Below are 18880 nucleotides of genomic sequence, written 5' to 3'. Positions count from 1 at the left end.
GACAGCAACTGTTTCAGTAATATGTCGATGTTTCTCTGCTCTCTTTCCATCAGCTGCGGCCGGCCGTTCAACAGTCGACTAAACCACGCGGTAGAATCTGTCGACAAAATGGACAGAATACCCCATCCAGGTAAACAACAAATGAAACCTACAGAACTTCTGTACAAATGCCCTCATTGTAACTTTGTATAACCGCCAACAGGGTAACATTAAACTGCACATATCTAACGTGTAATGTCTCCCCAGATGAGCGTGTTGTAGCTTCTTCAGACTATGACAGCACCTACGACAGCACCTACGAGACCAACCACAGTGACAGCAGTGACTTTGCACAGAATGAAGAGGAGGGAGAGGGAGGCAAGAAGCTGCCTGAAGGAAGGGAAGGCTGCAGGGCGTATCTGTCAGAGGGCATTGTTCTGCACCCGCTCCTGCCATCACCAGAGGTAAGCAATCAATAGGGCTGCACTGGATAGTTTGAGGCTTTGAAGCTTCATTTTAACATTGACATTCAATGTTCAATGTGAGAATTGACATTTTTTCTATTTTTGCCTAGTAATTCTGTGTAGAACTGGTATGTCTGCATAGTTTCCAATGGAGATCAGGCTCCACTTACATTATTAGTATACTTTTTGTAGAATTAGATTCTTGTGGTGGTTCCGTCGGATTACCTCCAAGTCACATAATCCAAACATTTCCAATTATTTCAGTGTGTTTTAAAGTCCAAAATTCTAAATGTGTAGAAAAAAAGATAATATTCAAAATTCACAACATGGTTTCATCTAACAAAATATTTGACTTCAGTCCATCCTTTTTAGCATTAAGCCATTCAAAAACGTTTTTACTGTGGTCAAAAAACTGTTTGCTCTCCCACTTGCAGCACACAAAGGGAGGCACGCACTTGTATTAATGAGGCTGTCTAGCAGCAATCTAACAGCATCACAAACTACATTTATTCGTTGAAAGAAGTTGAGACCAACTCCTCTAATCTGATGAATCACTTGAAATAAAGACTTGTCATTTCTTTCTTATTAAGGTTTATTTTTTACAATGATTTAACCGTTACTTACTATCATACTACTTAATTAACAATATACAACTTGCAAAGGCTTCTTTCTTCTTTGATGGAAACCAAACAGTGGTACAGTTTGATAGTGTTTATCTGTGGACTGAAATGTGAAAAAACCTAAATTGTTGCCCATCACACTGTGGTGACTAAAAGTTACTTTGATGAATTTTCAAGTACTTGCCTGTATGTTTCTGACCTCTCTTCTGTACCTTTACCTTTACCTGACAGGACAAGCCAGCATTGTCTGAGGACCCTGTGGCGATGTCAGCGCTGGAGCCTCTGATGGGTCAGCTCAACAACTGGAACTTTCCCATTTTCAGTTTGGTGGAGAAGACTAACGGCAAGACAGGCTGCATCCTCAGTGAGGTAAACACTTATTATTGAGAAAATGCTGAAACCTTAATGAAATGTATTTAATGACAACATATCAATACTGATTCAATTAAAGGCAACTCATACTGACTGAAATTTTCATATGTAGGTAATTTGCAGCCCCATGTGGTAGTGACTTTACAATTCAGTGCCGGCATCGGAAAGAGCGAGTTTACATTTTGAGCTTCCAACAAGAACAGCAAACACTAAAGTAAACAAAAAAGTCCTAATATGGTTTAAAAAATATCCACGTAAGCTTTACATTTGGTTTTTGGAGAACCTACTGAAATGTTCCTGTGACCATATAAAAAATTTGAAGTAGTTCCACTGTACGTTACCCATAGTAACTTTGGTTGGATCTGTCTTTAGCCGTGGTGGAAGTGTGGAAAAAAGACAGACAAATACACCAAATAGTGCAGTAAAACATTTATTTTTGTGCAAGTAAAAAAAAATGTGCATGTAAATTTTAAAGTTACACAAACCAGTGCATGTAAACAGAAGTATTTGAAGCACTGCAAAAAATGAAAGCACGAATCAGTGATACATGCAGTATTGGCCAAAATGTAATTTCAAAAAGTATTTTGTGTTGATTTGCAGTATCTAGACCTTTCTGTAACAAAGGGTGCATTGTTCAATGACTTGACCCAACTATATAACCTTCACCAAGATGAGATTTGACTCATAGTAAGTTTTCCTTGTGTTATATTCCAGGTTTCCTATAAGCTCTTTGAGGACACAGGTCTATTTGAGACCTTCAGAATCCCTGTTAAAGAGTTCATGAACTACTTCCATGCTTTGGAGAATGGATACAGGGTCATCCCTTGTGAGTAGGAGATCTCCATGTTTATAACGTTGTGCAAGTGAATTACTGATATCCAGCATTACCTCTATCTGCCACAAGGAGGAGGTATTGCATTGTCATAGAAATGAAGTGTTACTAACAGGCCTGCTCTCATGCTCTTATTGTTCAAAGTTGGCAGAAATAACACGTTTCCTGTTGGTGTATGATATCAGAAGATGATCATATAATATTTATATTGAAATTTAAGCTGTAGCTGACAGCCAGCACAAGCTCTTTAAATGTTTTCATAGCATCAAAAATCTGTATGTTTTCTAAAGGAATTTACACAGAAGATGTATTAGAGGCAGGAACGCTTGTTTTTATCACATGATCTGAACATTTTACATAAAATATCAACAATTCTCTTATTGTATTTGTTTTAACCAGTTTTATACTTTTCAGGGGGACAACTTTATCACTGCAATGTACCGCTGTTTTTTGTATGTCTCCATGGTCTTCCATATTCACCTCCTATTAAAAACAGAAAGTATTCCCTGCTCATCATGCTGCTTTTGCATCAATTATTTTGCATTTTACAAGTTTCTTACGTAACAGTGTGAGCCTAAGCAACATCCTGCTTAACTTTGAGCCTCTACAATATCATCTAAATTTTAAAATGAAGCTGACTGCTATCAACCATTATCATCATCTTTTTGAAAATACAGTGAATTTTCCTCTACCCAGATCACAACCGGATCCATGCCACTGATGTGCTTCATGCTGTTTGGTACCTCACCACTCAGCCTGTGCCAGGCCTGCCCACCCTGCTGACTGAGAATGGGATACACGCTGGTAAGGACCTTCACTGCATACTGTAGTTCTTTAAGACCATATTCTTTGCAATGCTATTCTTTTTTTTTTCATTATTTCCAGTCTTCAACTCTAGCAGCAGTATTTTAATTGGCTGCAGTGAAAATTTAAATATTGATTTTATGTCAATAATACACAGAAATAGTCCTTACATAGTACATACATAATTTTCATTTCTTGAGGTTCTTGCTTTATCTTCTTGAGTCAACGCCACCTGGTTGTCTTGTCACTATACATTAAGTTTAATTTCTCTTTTAATCGGTATAAATTTGTACAGTTGCAGTCACAGACTCTTTTTCCACCTGACTACACTCAAATTTTGAGTATAATTCATTTGCCATAAAAGAGACAAAATGCACATCCCAATATCTACAGTCAGTTAATGACAGACTTTTGTGTTTATAGGGCTGGCCCCTGCTTTGTTGTGGTCCAGCTAAAAGCAGACAGCTCTTTCCTTTCTGTTTAACAGTTTCACCACAACCTTTCCAATTGCATCCGCTGATTATGATACAGCGGCATCACAATTAGTATAATGCCACAGTTACAGTGACATTGACAGAAATCTACCAAGAGCAATGCTTGTTTGAAAATAGTGTTTTCCATGAAGACACCCATAATTGTTTTATCAACAGTTGGAGGCGGCACAAAATTTTAATGACAAAGCCAACTCATAGTTCTCTGTGCAGAAAAAAACTGCTAATAGAGAGTCTGACATTCTTTTAGACAGATAGACAAACAGGTAGTTGAAAGTACATTCACGAATTGTGGTGAGAAGTCACATGGATATTATAGAGTAGATGAAATTTGTCAAAATCCTGAAAATTTCTTCCTGAATGAACAGTCTAACACTACCAGGTTTTACAGCAACCAGTGAGGTGGCAGCATAAAGAGCAACTTCAGTGACCAGAGGGTGAGCCGCGTTCTTTTTGTCGCCCGTAGACTCAGAGAATGGCATCACACCTGGTGCCACAAGCTTCCTGGTGTCCAAGATGAACTCTGTGCTGGAGAATGGCTATGGCTCCCTGGCTGGCCTCATCCCTGGCCTGGAGTTAATGGCCCTGTATGTAGCTGCTGCCATGCATGACTATGACCATCCGGGAAGAACCAACGCATTTTTAGTAGCTACCAGTGCACCACAGGTAAATGTGCATGCATGTGCAGAAGTATAAACTTTTAGAAGAAGCTCAGCAGTTGAGATGTTATTATGATATTAAGAGGGAGTCAACCTGTCACAGAAGTCCATTCATTTGAACTGAAATATTTTTGCTGAATGTCAATGTGACCATCCTATATGTGGAAAAAACATGACGTCCATGATGGCAAAAAATTACAGTAAAATGAATATGCAAAAGTGTGGTAGCATGCCATACAACAGTCATGCTTAGAGACCTAACTTACACATGCAATCTGTGCTAGTTGGAAACCCAAAAGTATACAGAAACTTTAGGGTAATATGCCACAAAGTGTAAGTCTTAATATTTCACCACAGCTTAAAATTATCACTGCCAACAAACAACCCAGAGACCAATAACCCTAACCACAAACCACCAAGACAGCAATTCCCAATCAATGCCAAAGCTGCTATGGCAAACACACTGAAGCTTAAATCGTCAATACCAAGATTAAATTTTAATTTCATCTTCTCCTCTTGGTCCTCCACTGCAGGCTCTTCTGTACAATGATCGTTCAGTCTTGGAAAATCACCATGCAGCTTCGGCATGGAACCTCTTCATGTCTCAACCTGAGTATAACTTCCTGTCTAATCTTGAACATGTGGAGTTCAAGCGCTTTCGCTTCCTAGTCATTGAAGCCATCCTGGCCACTGACCTCAAAAAGCACTTTGACTTCCTTGCAGAGTTTAATGCAAAGGTAAAAGACAGAAGTGACAATCCATCTTCCATTTGTAATTATTGTCATTGTTATCTTTTCTCAGCTTCTTCTGTTCTGCTGAGTTTTCTAAAGTTGTTCTAAACTGAAGCGGTCAACCAGTGAGTGGAGGAATCTTTACAATCCATAGGTGTGGTTTTGCTTTTGTTACACAAACATTCCTGTTCACATCTCCCCAGGTGGGTGATGACGGGGTGTCTGGTATTGATTGGACCAACGAAAACGATCGATTGCTGGTGTGTCAGATGTGCATCAAGCTGGCTGATGTCAATGGACCGCTGAAGTGTAAAGAGCTGCACCTGCAGTGGACAGAGGGGATCGTCAACGAGTTCTACGAACAAGTATGCTCTCACTTTCTAAGTTATATGTAAGTGGAAGTGGACAGATGTGTGCGCTGCCAAGGACAATAAGTGCTGAATAATATTCATTGATAAAAATGTGCAAACAAAACAATTTTGTACAACATTAAGTGCACTTGTACTGTTATAAGCAATGTTAGTTAAACATATATACCTCTATACCTCTCTTAAGTTTGCAAATGTCAGCTAACAGTAGCCACCATGAGCTATTGGTCATACCAGACCAAGTAAGGCTCGAGAAAAAAAACTCAAAGTGTACAGAACTGAATGAGGGTGCATTTTATTTCTTATGAATTCAACATTTTATTTGTTAGAGAGAGAATGTGTTCCAATAACAGACACAAACCATAGTCAGTCTTTTGAAACATCAGTCTTTATCCACTCCGTTGGCATGCAGGTTGCAGTAACCTTGGTCATCACTGTTAGAAAAAAGATCAATCAGCTGCTACTTACAGTTTTCAGGTGATTTGCACAGCTTTGGCATATCTGGCACTCGACTCTTTAGTTTTTATGTGCGAATTTGGAAACTATTTCAGGTTTTTTCATGTTTTTTTTTAACATCTTGTTAGAATGCAGTCAAACTACCAGTATCAGTAGTGCTGAACTGCTGGTGCCGGACGTTAGACGACAGCAAGTCGGATTCACAAAACTATTACTAAGTATAAATGTCCTTGTCTGAGCGAATAATAATTCATGTTGATGCATAATAAATAATGTTAAATTATTATTTCTTTAAGAGGAACAACACCTAAATGAAGCATCAGCTTTTCAACATGCAGCACTCACACCCACAATTTCTTAAGGAACTGCAGTCTCTAGTTCCAATATATTATTTCCATGGCCGAGGAAAGTTCAATCAATATTTGTGAACATGAGCTACTCTCTCTCAAAGCCAGAAACCAGAGAGGTAAATCTCAAACTTGTTATGTCAGTAAGTATAATGTCTGGAGCTGCTCCATAGACAATGAATGAGAGACTAATTTTGTTGATCCACAGGGTGTTTTTTCTCTTTTTGTTTCCCCAAATTAGCTTTATGTTACTGTAGTGTTCTCAGTTCTGAAACAGAAAATGTCCCCATTTACCCTGGGTGCTCTTAGTGTCATCTATAACATCTTTCCCAATTCATAGTCAGTGGAGCAGCTCCAGACTTTATACCCTATGACATCACATATGCGGGCTTTAGCACTCTAGTTTGGGTTTTTCATGTTTACTAAAATATTTGAATGGTCTTAGACCATAGGAATAATTTGTATAAATTTTGAAATAAAATAAATAAATGGCAGTGATCAAAGCTTCAAAGCATTTGGATCAGCCCTAATAAAGTTGTAACTATAATGTTCTATTGCTCCCAAGAGGCAAGACATCTTTTTGCTCACTTCCTCCTCAACGAGGGCAGGGTCAACATAGCAGCTCCTCTGCAGATGATTGTGATTTACTTTCTCGCTCAAGGACACTTCAGCGAGTGTTTTGTATGTGCAACAGGATGTTCCTTCTGAATGGATATAGAATAGTGAAGAGACTGCTAAAGCTTACTAGCTCTTTGTTGGACACTGTAATAGATGGACGCCTGGAAACAAATCCTTCAGTTAGTGCTGAGCAAGTCTATAGAGATAAAATGTGATTAGCCAGGGACATACATTATGATCATTTACATTGTACGGGCATGTTGTTAGCAGAAAGGCACCAATGTGAGACTTTTAGGGACTAATATTTACCCTCCTCCAAATCTTTTTTTTTGTACACTGATGTAAGGAAAGCGTGGAGTTAGAGAGAGCGAATGAGAGACAGATGGAGTGCGTATTTTTTTCTCTTCAGAGGGGAGACAGATGACCCAAATGAGTCATCCTTGATAGTGCTCATTTACAATCATAGAGCCACACGGTCACACACACATATCCATGTGTATATTTATTATATATATGACACACACACATGTATTCACATCATGCTCTGCGTGTACCACTTTAGTATTCAAGACATATCAGTTTCTGGTTATGATAAACATATCATGACATATATTAGGGGGGGCAATGGTCCCCTCCGTAATTCCTACCCCTCACCCCCCTACTTTCGACACCTTGCTCAGGCAATGCCCCTCTTTGAATTTGGCCCCTTGTTTAGATGTACAGGTTTGTGATTGCATCTTGCATGGTACTGTGGTAGTTCCCGATTGTAATTGGTGTCACCAAGATAGGATTTAAATAAAATTAAAGATGACGTGTGCCTTATCTCAGTAAGTTTTCAGGTTTCATTCATAAAAGCATTGATCAATGAATTATTTTCTTTTTAATTAATTCAGCTTCCTATGTTTTTTGGTTTTTCACTAGTAATTTTCCCATATGTTTTATTTTGTAAACAATACTATGAATATGCAGTCCAGTCATAAACAGGAAGGACCATTTTTTGTACAATTTCAAATGCATTTTTTGTATGTCTGCAGTGGGTTAAATTTGCGCTTCCTCTACTTTAGTCTCTACTGATTTTGAGACAGTTTGCAAAGTTTCCATTTAAACATCTCAAGTATTATTCAGTAGACTGAAGACACTTGGATTCATTTCAACTGTTTTTTGTTTTGGGTTGGAGCTGTACAAATATGGGGCAATGGAGAAAAATGTTGTTTCTCTTGAAGCCTATACTTAAGAAATATAATGTATTTTTGTATGTTCCATTTACCAGCACATTGGTTTTTCATCACTTCTGTGCATCTCATATACTTGCCATTTTTTGTACCCTTCTAGGGCGACGAGGAAGCGAGTCTGGGCCTTCCAATCAGCCCATTCATGGACCGGTCTGCCCCGCAGCTCGCTAAACTACAGGAGTCGTTCATCACTCACATAGTGGGACCTCTGTGCTCCTCCTACAACTCTGCTGCTCTTATGCCAGGCTGCTGGGTTGACCTGCCTGAGGGAGAGGTGGAGTCAGAAGAGACAAAGGAGGGACGAGACACAGAGGAGGAAGACGAGGATACAGCGGATGAGGAAGTATCAACAAGTTCTGACACAGCCCGTATGTCAACCTCTTAAAGGTCCAGTGTGTAGGATTTAGGGGGATATATTGCCAGAAATAGAAAAGGATTTAAGTGTATTGTCTTCAGTGTATAATCACCTGAAAATAGGAATTGTTGTATTTTTATTACCTCAGAATGAGCCATTTATATAGGAGCAGTTCCTTGTCCACTGAGTGTGCAATGTTGCACCACCATATTTCTACAGTAGCCCAGAGTTAACAAATTAAACACTGTCTCTGCAAAGGGCCATTCATGTTTTCACTTTTGGAGCTGTAGATATCAGCCCCTTTATGATTTGAACATCATTAAAAAACACTGATTTAACCTTTTTAACCTGCAACTACTTAATTTAGTGTTTTCACTGGTCTAAATCACTGGGTCTGCTTTGGAGAGGAGACCTCTGTGGATAATTTGGCTCCAGGTAAAAACCTCTTAAACATCTGGGTCTTCAGTTATTGGGAAAAAAGGAGAGCATATGTATGCAGATGCTGGGCGAGTGGCCTGTCTGCAACAAGCTGAATAGTGTTGAGGAAACTCTGGTTTGGTTTGTAATGTGAAACTGCTTTACTTAGTGTTTCTACCAGTTTTAATCACCTGGTCTGATTGTTTTGGAAAGGAAGAGACTGTGGATTATTCAGTTTCCGGTAGACACATCCTTAAAAATGAACCCTGAAGGAATTGTAACCGGGAAAATTGTCAGATGGTTGTAATCTGCGATCCTCACCACTAGATGGCACTAAATCCCCCTTAATCTTACACACCGCTCTTTTTAATAATAAATTAAGATTGTGATTGTGATGGTTTTTGAGGTTGAGATTCACAAAAGGAAATCAGTCACTGGGCTGAGTCAGCGACAAGTATAGATTTAGGGCTTGGTTAATTTAAAAAAAGGAACAGGCTCAGGTTTTTACATGTAGGTTTTTGTACGTGTAAGACTAACAAGATATATCAGCCGGGTTTCCTTAATTTTGGACAATCAGTTTACCTTTTTCAACCTGTTTGCACTCTTGATGCTAAACTGAGTTAACCATATGTTGGCTGTAGCTTCATATCTAATGTACAGACATGTACTTAGCAAGAAAGCAAGGTCATGGCCAAATTTCCCAGGATTATGTCTAACTGTTGACTTTGTGTTCGACAGAGCGGCAACAAACCAAAAACGTGAGCAGGAGGAAAGTGTTCTGCCAGATCACACAGCATATTCTAGAAAACCATGAAATGTGGAAAAGAATAATTGCCGCAGAAGCCCAGGAGGAGGCTCAGAAAGAGGACCCGAACTGCATTAGCAGCCCCGCCGATCCAATCACAGCCATTAACGAGGAAGAGGAGGAGCAAGCAAGCAAAGAGGAAGAGTCAACTGATGGCCTTGATGAAAGGGAAGAGGTGCCGGCTATAGAGGAAGAAGAAATCCTTCCACAATCAGAGACTTCAGGGGAAAATGAAGAGGAACCAGAGTGATGTAATGACCTTTGCCCTCCTCTTAAACCAGGAACATTGTCTAAACATGTTTGTTTCTTTCCTAACTAAACTCTTGATATGGTAGCCAGCACATCACTTCGACACAACACTGTAGAAGATGTTTTGGGTTATATGTGCCTAACGAAAACTGGGTTTGAGGACGGCGATGATGGATGCCCACTTCATCTGAGACAGATGAGATGAGCAAAAGATGAATTGACTGAGGAGTAGAACATGAAGAAGAGAATGATTGGGACTGTACTCATTTTTGCTGTAGCGTTTTTTTTAGTCTGGATCTGCTCCCTTGCCCTCACCCGGGCTGCCCAACCTGCATTACAGGCCAACCACGCTGATTCACAGATTCACTCCACCAGTGACTAACACACTGTCATGACCCCTCCTCCACCTTTCCTCTTGCTCCCATGCTACCAGCACACTGTGGAGCCAGTAGTTGAGGATGTGCAACAAGCCCCTTTATGCTTGAAGACAATGTGATGAAAGCCAGGGAAAAAGCTGTGTCCACTGAGGCTCAACAGGTGGATTTTGGAGGGAGACGGGGAAAAAAAAGGGACAGTTGTAGTGCATTGTGTATTCAGACATACACCCACACAGGCTACACACACACACATACACACACACACAGTGCTAGTTTAGAAACACGTTACATACACATAGGAAGTCTAACAAAGAACCCTGTTGCTCTAAAAGCTTTATTCTCACTCAAGGAAAAACATACAAAACAAGGCCACACAACTCAGGAACGCAGAAACCTGTAGAGAAAAAAAATTCAATAGGACCCGCAGTTTCCTCATCCTTGCCACTGCATCAAGATTTTCTTTCTCAGCTGTCTTCAGCGTTATTGATTTACTGACGTCCACTGAAACATGGTAAGGTAATCGATCACAGTATACTGTATTTCACAATTCAATTTAATTTTGTGTGCTCTTTCAGTGTCAGCCTCCTTACACAACAGCACAACAGCAGATAACTCTGTTAATCACACTAAAACTAACCAGACACAAAACTAGCTTCGAAAGTGTGTTTTGCCACTTCCCAACTTGTTTTCTCTAGTGTAATGTGCTCACTTATGACAAGAATTCTTTCTTCTTTGCAGAATCATTTAAAGCCTGGTATGTAGGCCAAATATCTCAGAAAGTAAAGTAATCCAGTAAGCCATAGTGGCCCAAGCCAGAGCTGACTCACAGCTCTCAAATCACCCAAGAGGATTTACATTAATAAGAAATTTAAAAAAAGCAACCTGTGGAGCCTTTTGCCATCCAGGAGGCGCTGCGTACCCACAACAAACTATCTGCAAGTCTCAATCAGATCCAAATCATTAATTTATTACTTTTTTGCACCAACATGGAAAGAAAGTTATGTGGAAAAAATGATATAAACCATTTCTGAGTAATGGAATCCATGGACTTAAAAACAGAGAAAAAGACATTCAGCTGCATAAATGTATAATGATATTAATATATGATGTTAATAATTTCTTAAGTAAAGTAAAATTTTGGAATAACGGAGTGCAAACCTCATTGTCGCAAATGCTGCTGGGGTTGGGTATCATTTGAATTTATCAACTCCACCTATCAATTCCAAAATGGTTAAAAAAAAAACATCCACAAAGTAAATAGTATTTACTAAACACTAATCCATTACACCGTCCATCTTTCACACCATTGTGATGTGAGCCATGCATGCTAGCTCATATCTAAAGAGATGGACAAACTGTTACTCTAGCAGACAGCTGCGTATGTCCTTGCAATTATGTAGCCTTTGTTTGCAATAATAAAGTGTTATTGCATTCAAGAACCTAAAAGCAGAACCAAAATTCTATAGTTTTTGGGGCATTCTTGGCATCTTGGATTCAGATCTAATTTAGAACCAAATTTTGGTTCCCAACCGTAAATGCTGCTGTCTGGAATCTTCTGTGACAGGGATTTTTTTTTTATCTACAGGCAAGGAAATCAAAATATTTTGTATATGTAGTCATTCCTCAATAAGAGCAAATAAAAAAGAGATGTTTGAATTTTACACAACGCAAATGAGAAAAGAAAAGAAAGAAAAATGTGGTTTGACAAAACCTGTCATGGACAATGACGTCTGCGTTCTCTATAGTTTTCTTTTTAAAGCAGCATACTGTTGCCAACGTGCAATAGTAAGAGGAAGTTCCACTGAAATCTGATAGATCATCAGGCCTCTGGATTTTTTTTCTCCATTTGTACTCGTTACTGATAACATAGCTTAACAGGTCATGTCTGTGCTCTCCTTTGATGTCCTCAGAGATTCAGATTGGCGATGAGTATGAAGGTGATGTTAACACGGAGAGCAGCCTTAGTAATGAGACTTAGTAATGAAAATGGAAGGAGGAGAGGGAGAAGTTGACTTGTAGGTGCTTGTGAAGGGCCAGACTCAGATGTTTTTCACATTTAAGTAGATTCCTCTGGATGTAACCCTTTGAAGATGAGCCAGTTTAGTCAGATTCAAAATCGTGTGATAATCTATATCTCCAAAGTCTGGAAAATATATTACAGGGATACATGGTACAGTGCATCAGAAAAGCAATTGGGACCCAAATCCAGAGAATAAGGATGCTTTTTCTTAATTTACCAATCTGTAACAAGTGTGTCAAAATTAAAAAGGGAACAGTGGTCCATTTTAATACAATTGAAAGACATTCTTGGATTTTAACAGCAGCTGCCTGAAACTTAAGGCTGGCGAGGTGGGGATAAACCAGAGTATAGAGTGTGATTATAGCTAGTGCCGCTGGTGGTGTCAGAGGCATTGTGCTGTAATTTGCCTTTAGCTCGATTGCAGGTATAGACAATATATTACAGTTGAAAAATTCCATAGTGATTAGCCAAGGTGCACATGAGCAAAACTGGGATTTGTGAAGTCACTGGTGGCCGATCACTCCGATCACTTCTGAAGAAAAAAACTTTACACTTTAGGAGAAACTAAGCAATCTATTTAACAGACTTGTTTGCAGACACTGTCTGCGTTTTTATTGGCTTAACTTGCCCTCCTGTGACCCGATGTCTTAACTCAATTAGAGTTTTGCTAATGGTAATGCTGTCTAAATCCTCAGCTGTATCCATTGCACTATTGTCAAAACACCCATTGTGCAAGGGAGAGCTAAACTGTGCAACGTAATTCCCTTAACTGCTTGCCCCTTGTACTTACAAAAGGGTGCAGTGGTTGAGCTTGTATAAATAAGAAAGCCTGTGCTAACCAAAGCCTGAGCTTATTGTTCGTTTTTTAGTTGAGAGGAACGCCAAGGTAAGTTTATTTGTAAGCACCATTCAACACAAGTGCTTTTACGTAAGACATAAAAGACATCAGGAAAAAAAAACAAAACAAGGCAATATAACATATTTACATATGATTTAAAAGACTAAAATTAAATAGAAGATAAAATAAATAAAATGAAAGTAGCAAACAGAAAAGTCTTCAGCCCTGATTTCAAATAACCACAATTGGAGCAGTTTCTATTACTTTTTTTCTAGATATGTGGTGCATAAAAACTGAATGCTGCTTCTTGAAATTTATTTTTAACTCTGGAAACTGTATGCAGACCTGTCCTAGACCATCTAGACATGTCTGAATGGTTCATAATGACGCAGATGATCAGAAGTTTATTTGGCCATGAAACATGCTGTGCTTTGTAAACAGTAGTATTTTAAAGTCAATTCTTTTACATACTGAAAGCCAGTGCAAAAGTCTTCGCACTAAACTGATGTGATCTCTCCTGGTCTGGCTGAAGGCTTAGCATTGACTTTTCAAGAGACCTTTAGTGACAATGTCAGAGTAGTCAAGCCAACTGAAGACAGACCTCTTTCCAAATCCTGCTGAGACACGCATAGTTAAATTCATGATGTATCCTAGTTCCCCTAATGTGGAACGCCCAGATTTCTGGATTTGTTTGTGGTTTCAGGAATTTTACAGTAACTACCGGTACTTCAGATATTCAAAGAATGAGCTTGTATTCTGAAAACTCAGTTGGATTTCTCTTAACAAACGGTAAATGAATTAATTTAAGGTAAAATTATATCCAGTGTTGATGTGAATGAGACATGAAGCCGAAACAGAAAAAAAGGAAAAGGGATATCGGACCCCTGAAACAATGTGTGTCTAAAGCTGGTCGAAATGAGTTTTGGATGCAGGAAAAATGATTACCTCACAATTTTTTTTGAGAAACAATCATGTCTATCTCATATTGTTGAACCTGTTCTCTTTCCCCTCGTAAAACAGTTAGTCATGTAACTTGAGGAGGGAAACACTTGGCCTAATTTTCGCACCCATGTGTAACTTGATATATCATGTAGAACAGTCTTACAATAGTGTGTGATTTTCTTAGTATTTATGGGCTATAGCTAACCTGTCACCCAGAAAGCATAGTGTTATCATCAGCTGTTCCCCTGATGAAATGTTGTCTCAAGATTATGTGTTTTCTCTGCTGATTAGAGGTAACACACAACAACTTTTCCAAACAACAGAACTGTTCCAGGAATGGATGGGATTAAATAGCAAAAGAGGGGAGATTTCCTGTCACAAGTTCACAGTGTTTGCAAAAGCCCCCTAGATACTCTGCGCAGCACCTATGAATGGCTCCTAATTCTCAACTCTGATATTTTTCATATACTCATGGTGTCATCACCACTAGAATTGCAACTGTAGGAAGTATCACCCCATCATTATCCTCAGTTATATTTTAAAACACTACGAATTACTTTCAGCTACAAGACAAGCTAGAAGTTAGTACAGAAGATCAGAAAGTCTTTTCTGTGGAGACGATACAATGTCTAGTCCAGTTGCATTGATGTAAAGTAGACCCCTCAGGAAGTGCGCCAGACTTTAACAACAATTTTCATAGTGGATAATAAGTGGAATTACAACTTCCGAGTCTGTCATGTGATGCCATTTGGCCCAAAAAGACTTTTTCCCATAGACCTACATTTGTAAAGAGACATCTGTTGATCAGAGGATTCATTTTTTGGAATGTCACAACCCTTGAAAAATGACTCATTTCACTACTGAGATTTAATCCATCCAGTATGATAACATTTGTGATGTAAGCGATGCTAGATTAAATCATTCTAGCCCCATTCAAATTAGCAGAGCGCTAAACCAGGTGTAGCCACCTTGCCTGGTGAAAGTCTCAAATGCACCTGCACTAGTGGCCCAATGAGGCAGAAGCAATGAGAACCTTTAAGGTAAACGTTTACTTGGAAGTTTACCATTTTTGCTTTCGTCCACCACTGAGCAACGTCCAGTTTAATCCATTTCTCTTCTACATCAATGGTTTAAGCTGTCTGAACTGGGCATTACTGCCCAAAAACAAATAGCAGCAGCGTATTTGTATTGTATGCAGCAAGACATGGTTTGATTTATCCCTCTCCTGGACTAAATGTCTTCCAGTAGCCTCTCCTTGCAGTGTACCTGTAGCAGTGATCTGTAAACACCAGCAGAGAAGCGACTGATCTACAAATCTGTGAATTAAGTATCCACTCTTTTGGTTAAGCATTTTTGAAGCTCTGTACAGCAAAGCTTAGCTTTCAACCCTGTTATTCTAAAAATAACCAAGACTATAAAAAAGCTCAGCAAGCCTCCAGTAAACAACAGGCACTCGAGCACACATGAATGAGCTTGAGCTCCATGCACTGTAAATACCTGAAGCACCATCCAGTATATCGATGCCTCTATTGCAGTGTAATGTGCATTGCAATGGATTTTTTTTCTCATACACCGTCCTCATACTTGTACCATACTATGCTCCATCTCTGTTTGGGAAATTGTAGACTTTCTCATACTCCCTTCACTTTATTTCTTTGTATTCTATGTGATCCGAGAATTCAAAGCTCACAAGGGATCCAGTTCAGTCAAAATAGACGCTTCCCTTCTCTGATCTCCCCTTCCAGCCCTGGCTCGCATACTGTGTACACTACAGTGCAACAATCAAAGAGACTTAATCAAAGCTGTGATATAATTAGGGGTTGCTATTTTTGTTGTGAACAATCCAAAGCTGTTTGTAGCCATTTAGGGGGGTTTGTGAGACATACAGTAAGGGAGTAGTCAACTGGTTGTTTCCTTCAGTCCTCTAAGAGCAGGTTTAAATTCTTATTGCAATGGAATGAAAGGAGCATACCAGTGCTTTTGCATATTTTTTTATTTTTTTGCTTCTTTACTACAAATCATGGTTTTCATTAATATAGTATAAATATCTATTAGCACACTCCATCACAGTTAACACTTGTCTGCATTAATTTGCATTGTTATGCAGTTCGAGTGTAGATTAATTTAAGAACTCTACACTACATCACTAGTGTCAAGTGTGCTTATAGATTTTCATGTTGTAGAAAAATGAAGGAACCAATGGCTGCCTGGAAAAGCTGATTGAATACATCCAAAACTTGTGAAAAAGCAGTATTGTTTGCAATACTTGTAATGTAAACTATAGGTGGATTACTGTAGTAAAAAGGACCTAAAACATATAGGACCACTGGTATCGATCCAATTTACAGTGACTTAACACCAGTCTGAAAAGCAGTGTTTGGCTGTGTTTCACCACTGACCACACGCAGCATCACTGTCATGTTGTGGTCAGATGTTTTCTTTGTTGCACCTGTAAACACCCAACAGTGATGTCATGCTATACTGGTGTATACTTGTAGCTGTTTTCTATACACTTGAGCTTGACTTGGTTTGACTCAGTGCGTCAGCATAGTGCTGCAGGGATTAGCATCTTCTTACAACAGACTGACCTGCTTGAAGGTGTCTTAAAATGATGACAGCTTGTGCTTGTAAACCAACTGTAACGCTGCTCTGCTGGTGTTACTTTAGATAAAACCTTTTTGTATAGTATTTTAATTTTGTCTTTGTACTGCAAGAACATACACCGGATTTTGCTCCAAACAGCAAGCATGGCTTGTGTTTCATCTGCAAACCAAGTACTCGCCGTTCCATGGGGGAGGATGGATTTGATTTTCCCCAGCCAATCACTAAAGACCCATGTATCTGGCTGAGTCATGTAATTTTAAGTCCACAGTGATCCGTAGCCATGCCAACATACCTGTTTTGCAGGGGTTTAAAGAATGGAACAGAGAGGGATAAAACAAAGTACAATGTTGGTCGATATTAAGGGAACTTGAACTTGGAACCATAGTGTTTGCAATTGTCATTTTAATTCCTCATTTGTTCTCAGGCATTGCTTGACAATGCTTGACAACAGCGTGACAGAGGCATTAGTCCCGCCAATGGAGCTGATTGGCTAATTGAGTCCTCCCGCAGCACTCATTGGTAGTTTTTTTATTTAACTGACAAACCGCTGTGTCGTAACGCCAGACAAATCAGTCAACTCCAACTTGGCAATCAAAGGTACGACAAGTACATCATTGCAACAAGGTGAATAGCTTGAACCACTGGAGGTCAGCAAAAGCAAGATTTTCAGAGGGTGTTAAGTTGCTCTTTAAGTTAATTAGATTCCCCTCCTTTTGGTCCAAAGTAATAAAATAACTACCTGTTGGCTCCGTTCATCCTTAAGATATTAGATTAAAGATTCTTGGTCGCTAAGGCAGAAAGCACATGTTCTGTTTTGTTTTGGTCGAAACACGTTTGGTCATTTTGGTTGGAATCATCCTGGCCCAGTGGTGTGTAACAGGCAAATTCATTAATACAACATTTTTGTGTAAAACCTGGGCCACTTAACCAACTTAAATACAGGGTCTACAACTAAATGATCTCCAATCATCATAGCCAGTAAGTAATTTCTTTTTAATGATGATGCGAAGAAGGGGATCGCTGCACACCGGATTAACTTGTGCAAACCAAAGAAACTTTTTGAACTCTATTTTTTGTGATTTGAGCAAAATGAGCCCTAAAAGTAGCATGTTTCTTGGAACGTTTTATTTGTCAGTGTTATCCAGAACCTTGCGGAGGATGTCTGTTTCTCATGTGAAGACAGGACAGATTAAAGCAACATAAGAACTGTCCTGGCATTCATAAAACAGACAGTAGCTCATGGCGTTGTCCACATGTCTGTACTGTCTGTTGTTATGTCACTGCCGAGTCAACAGGCATCAGTAGCACTACAGTGGAGCCGACCAACTGTTCTGTTCTCAGACTGAAACCCTTGTAGTTTCTTTTGATGATTTGAAACAGAAAGAATCCTTTTTGTATTGTTTGTTGTTTCAGCCATTTTGAAAGGGGGCTCTGCTCCTGTGCCATACCATTTTCACATATATGAACATTGTTTGAATGCTGCATTCATCAGCTTTCCTTGTTTGTCTCAAAGGAAACCAAAACAAACATTTTTTTTCACCACCTTTAAGGCTGGACAAAGACTGGTATACATTTTTATTTTCCATAGCAGACACTTCACAGACTCTGTTCTTCTCTCCAGTATCTTGCACTTAACACATGTAGCAATACCTACAGGATGGGGAAATTGTGTGATTCACCAGTATTTGTTTAAGTGAAATATGACATTTTATTTCTAGATATTGTTTGACTTTGTATAAAAAATATATACTGTACAGATTCAAAAGTATATTATAACAAAAAACTTTTAGAAAAAATATTTATTTTTACTGTTTTGTAATTTAGACACAATACTGTAGCTCCTCTATTGCCAGACTTACTGGAAGTGCCTCTCGATAATGTATTACAAAGTAACTATACAATATATTGGGATTATTAGAACCTGTCACTAGCAGAGCAGTGTTGATGTTGTAATGTGAATATTGTTGAATAATAAGATTTATAAATGCTGCACGTGTCTGTATTGTTCTTTAGCTACCTCTCCAATTTTTAGTCAGACTGAACAAATTCTTGAATACCAATTTTAAAATGACTAAAATACGAGTTTTACTTCATGTGAGTTAAAGTTATTGCTCATATATTTTTAGCTGGTATATATCTGCTTCACTTATGTATTAAGTACTTTTTTAAGTAGTCTTGTTGGTCCACAATTAGTCAACATGACATACAATAGCCAAGCCTAACTAATACAAAGTGCTACTCTATGCCTTTGCCCTCTTTAAGTGTGGCTCTCACCGTATGCTGATGACACTGTAATAAAT

At 38.9% G+C, this 18880-nt stretch overlaps 1 protein-coding gene across 1 annotated transcript in view; it reads left to right on the top strand.

Annotated features, from left to right (window-relative positions):
• LOC121942965 (cGMP-inhibited 3',5'-cyclic phosphodiesterase 3A-like) overlaps window positions 1-18570 on the top strand; it is a 59862-nt gene extending 41292 nt beyond the window's left edge. The window contains exons 5-14 of the mRNA XM_042486296.2: window positions 54-130; window positions 247-443; window positions 1295-1432; window positions 2150-2261; window positions 2964-3071; window positions 4029-4228; window positions 4755-4958; window positions 5156-5317; window positions 8074-8341; window positions 9484-18570. Of these exons, the coding sequence (XP_042342230.2) occupies window positions 54-130; window positions 247-443; window positions 1295-1432; window positions 2150-2261; window positions 2964-3071; window positions 4029-4228; window positions 4755-4958; window positions 5156-5317; window positions 8074-8341; window positions 9484-9800 (1783 nt within the window). The 3' untranslated portion in view covers window positions 9801-18570. The remainder of the gene's footprint in view (window positions 1-53; window positions 131-246; window positions 444-1294; window positions 1433-2149; window positions 2262-2963; window positions 3072-4028; window positions 4229-4754; window positions 4959-5155; window positions 5318-8073; window positions 8342-9483) is intronic.
• The last annotated feature ends 310 nt before the right edge of the window (window positions 18571-18880 follow it).

Source organism: Plectropomus leopardus, chromosome 6 (genome assembly GCF_026936395.1).
Source record: "Plectropomus leopardus strain MGB_pleo_1.0 chromosome 6, ASM2693639v1, whole genome shotgun sequence".
NCBI lineage: Eukaryota > Metazoa > Chordata > Actinopteri > Perciformes > Serranidae > Plectropomus > Plectropomus leopardus.
Note: the sequence above shows the minus strand (reverse complement) of the source record. Positions and strands in the feature narration are given on the sequence as shown.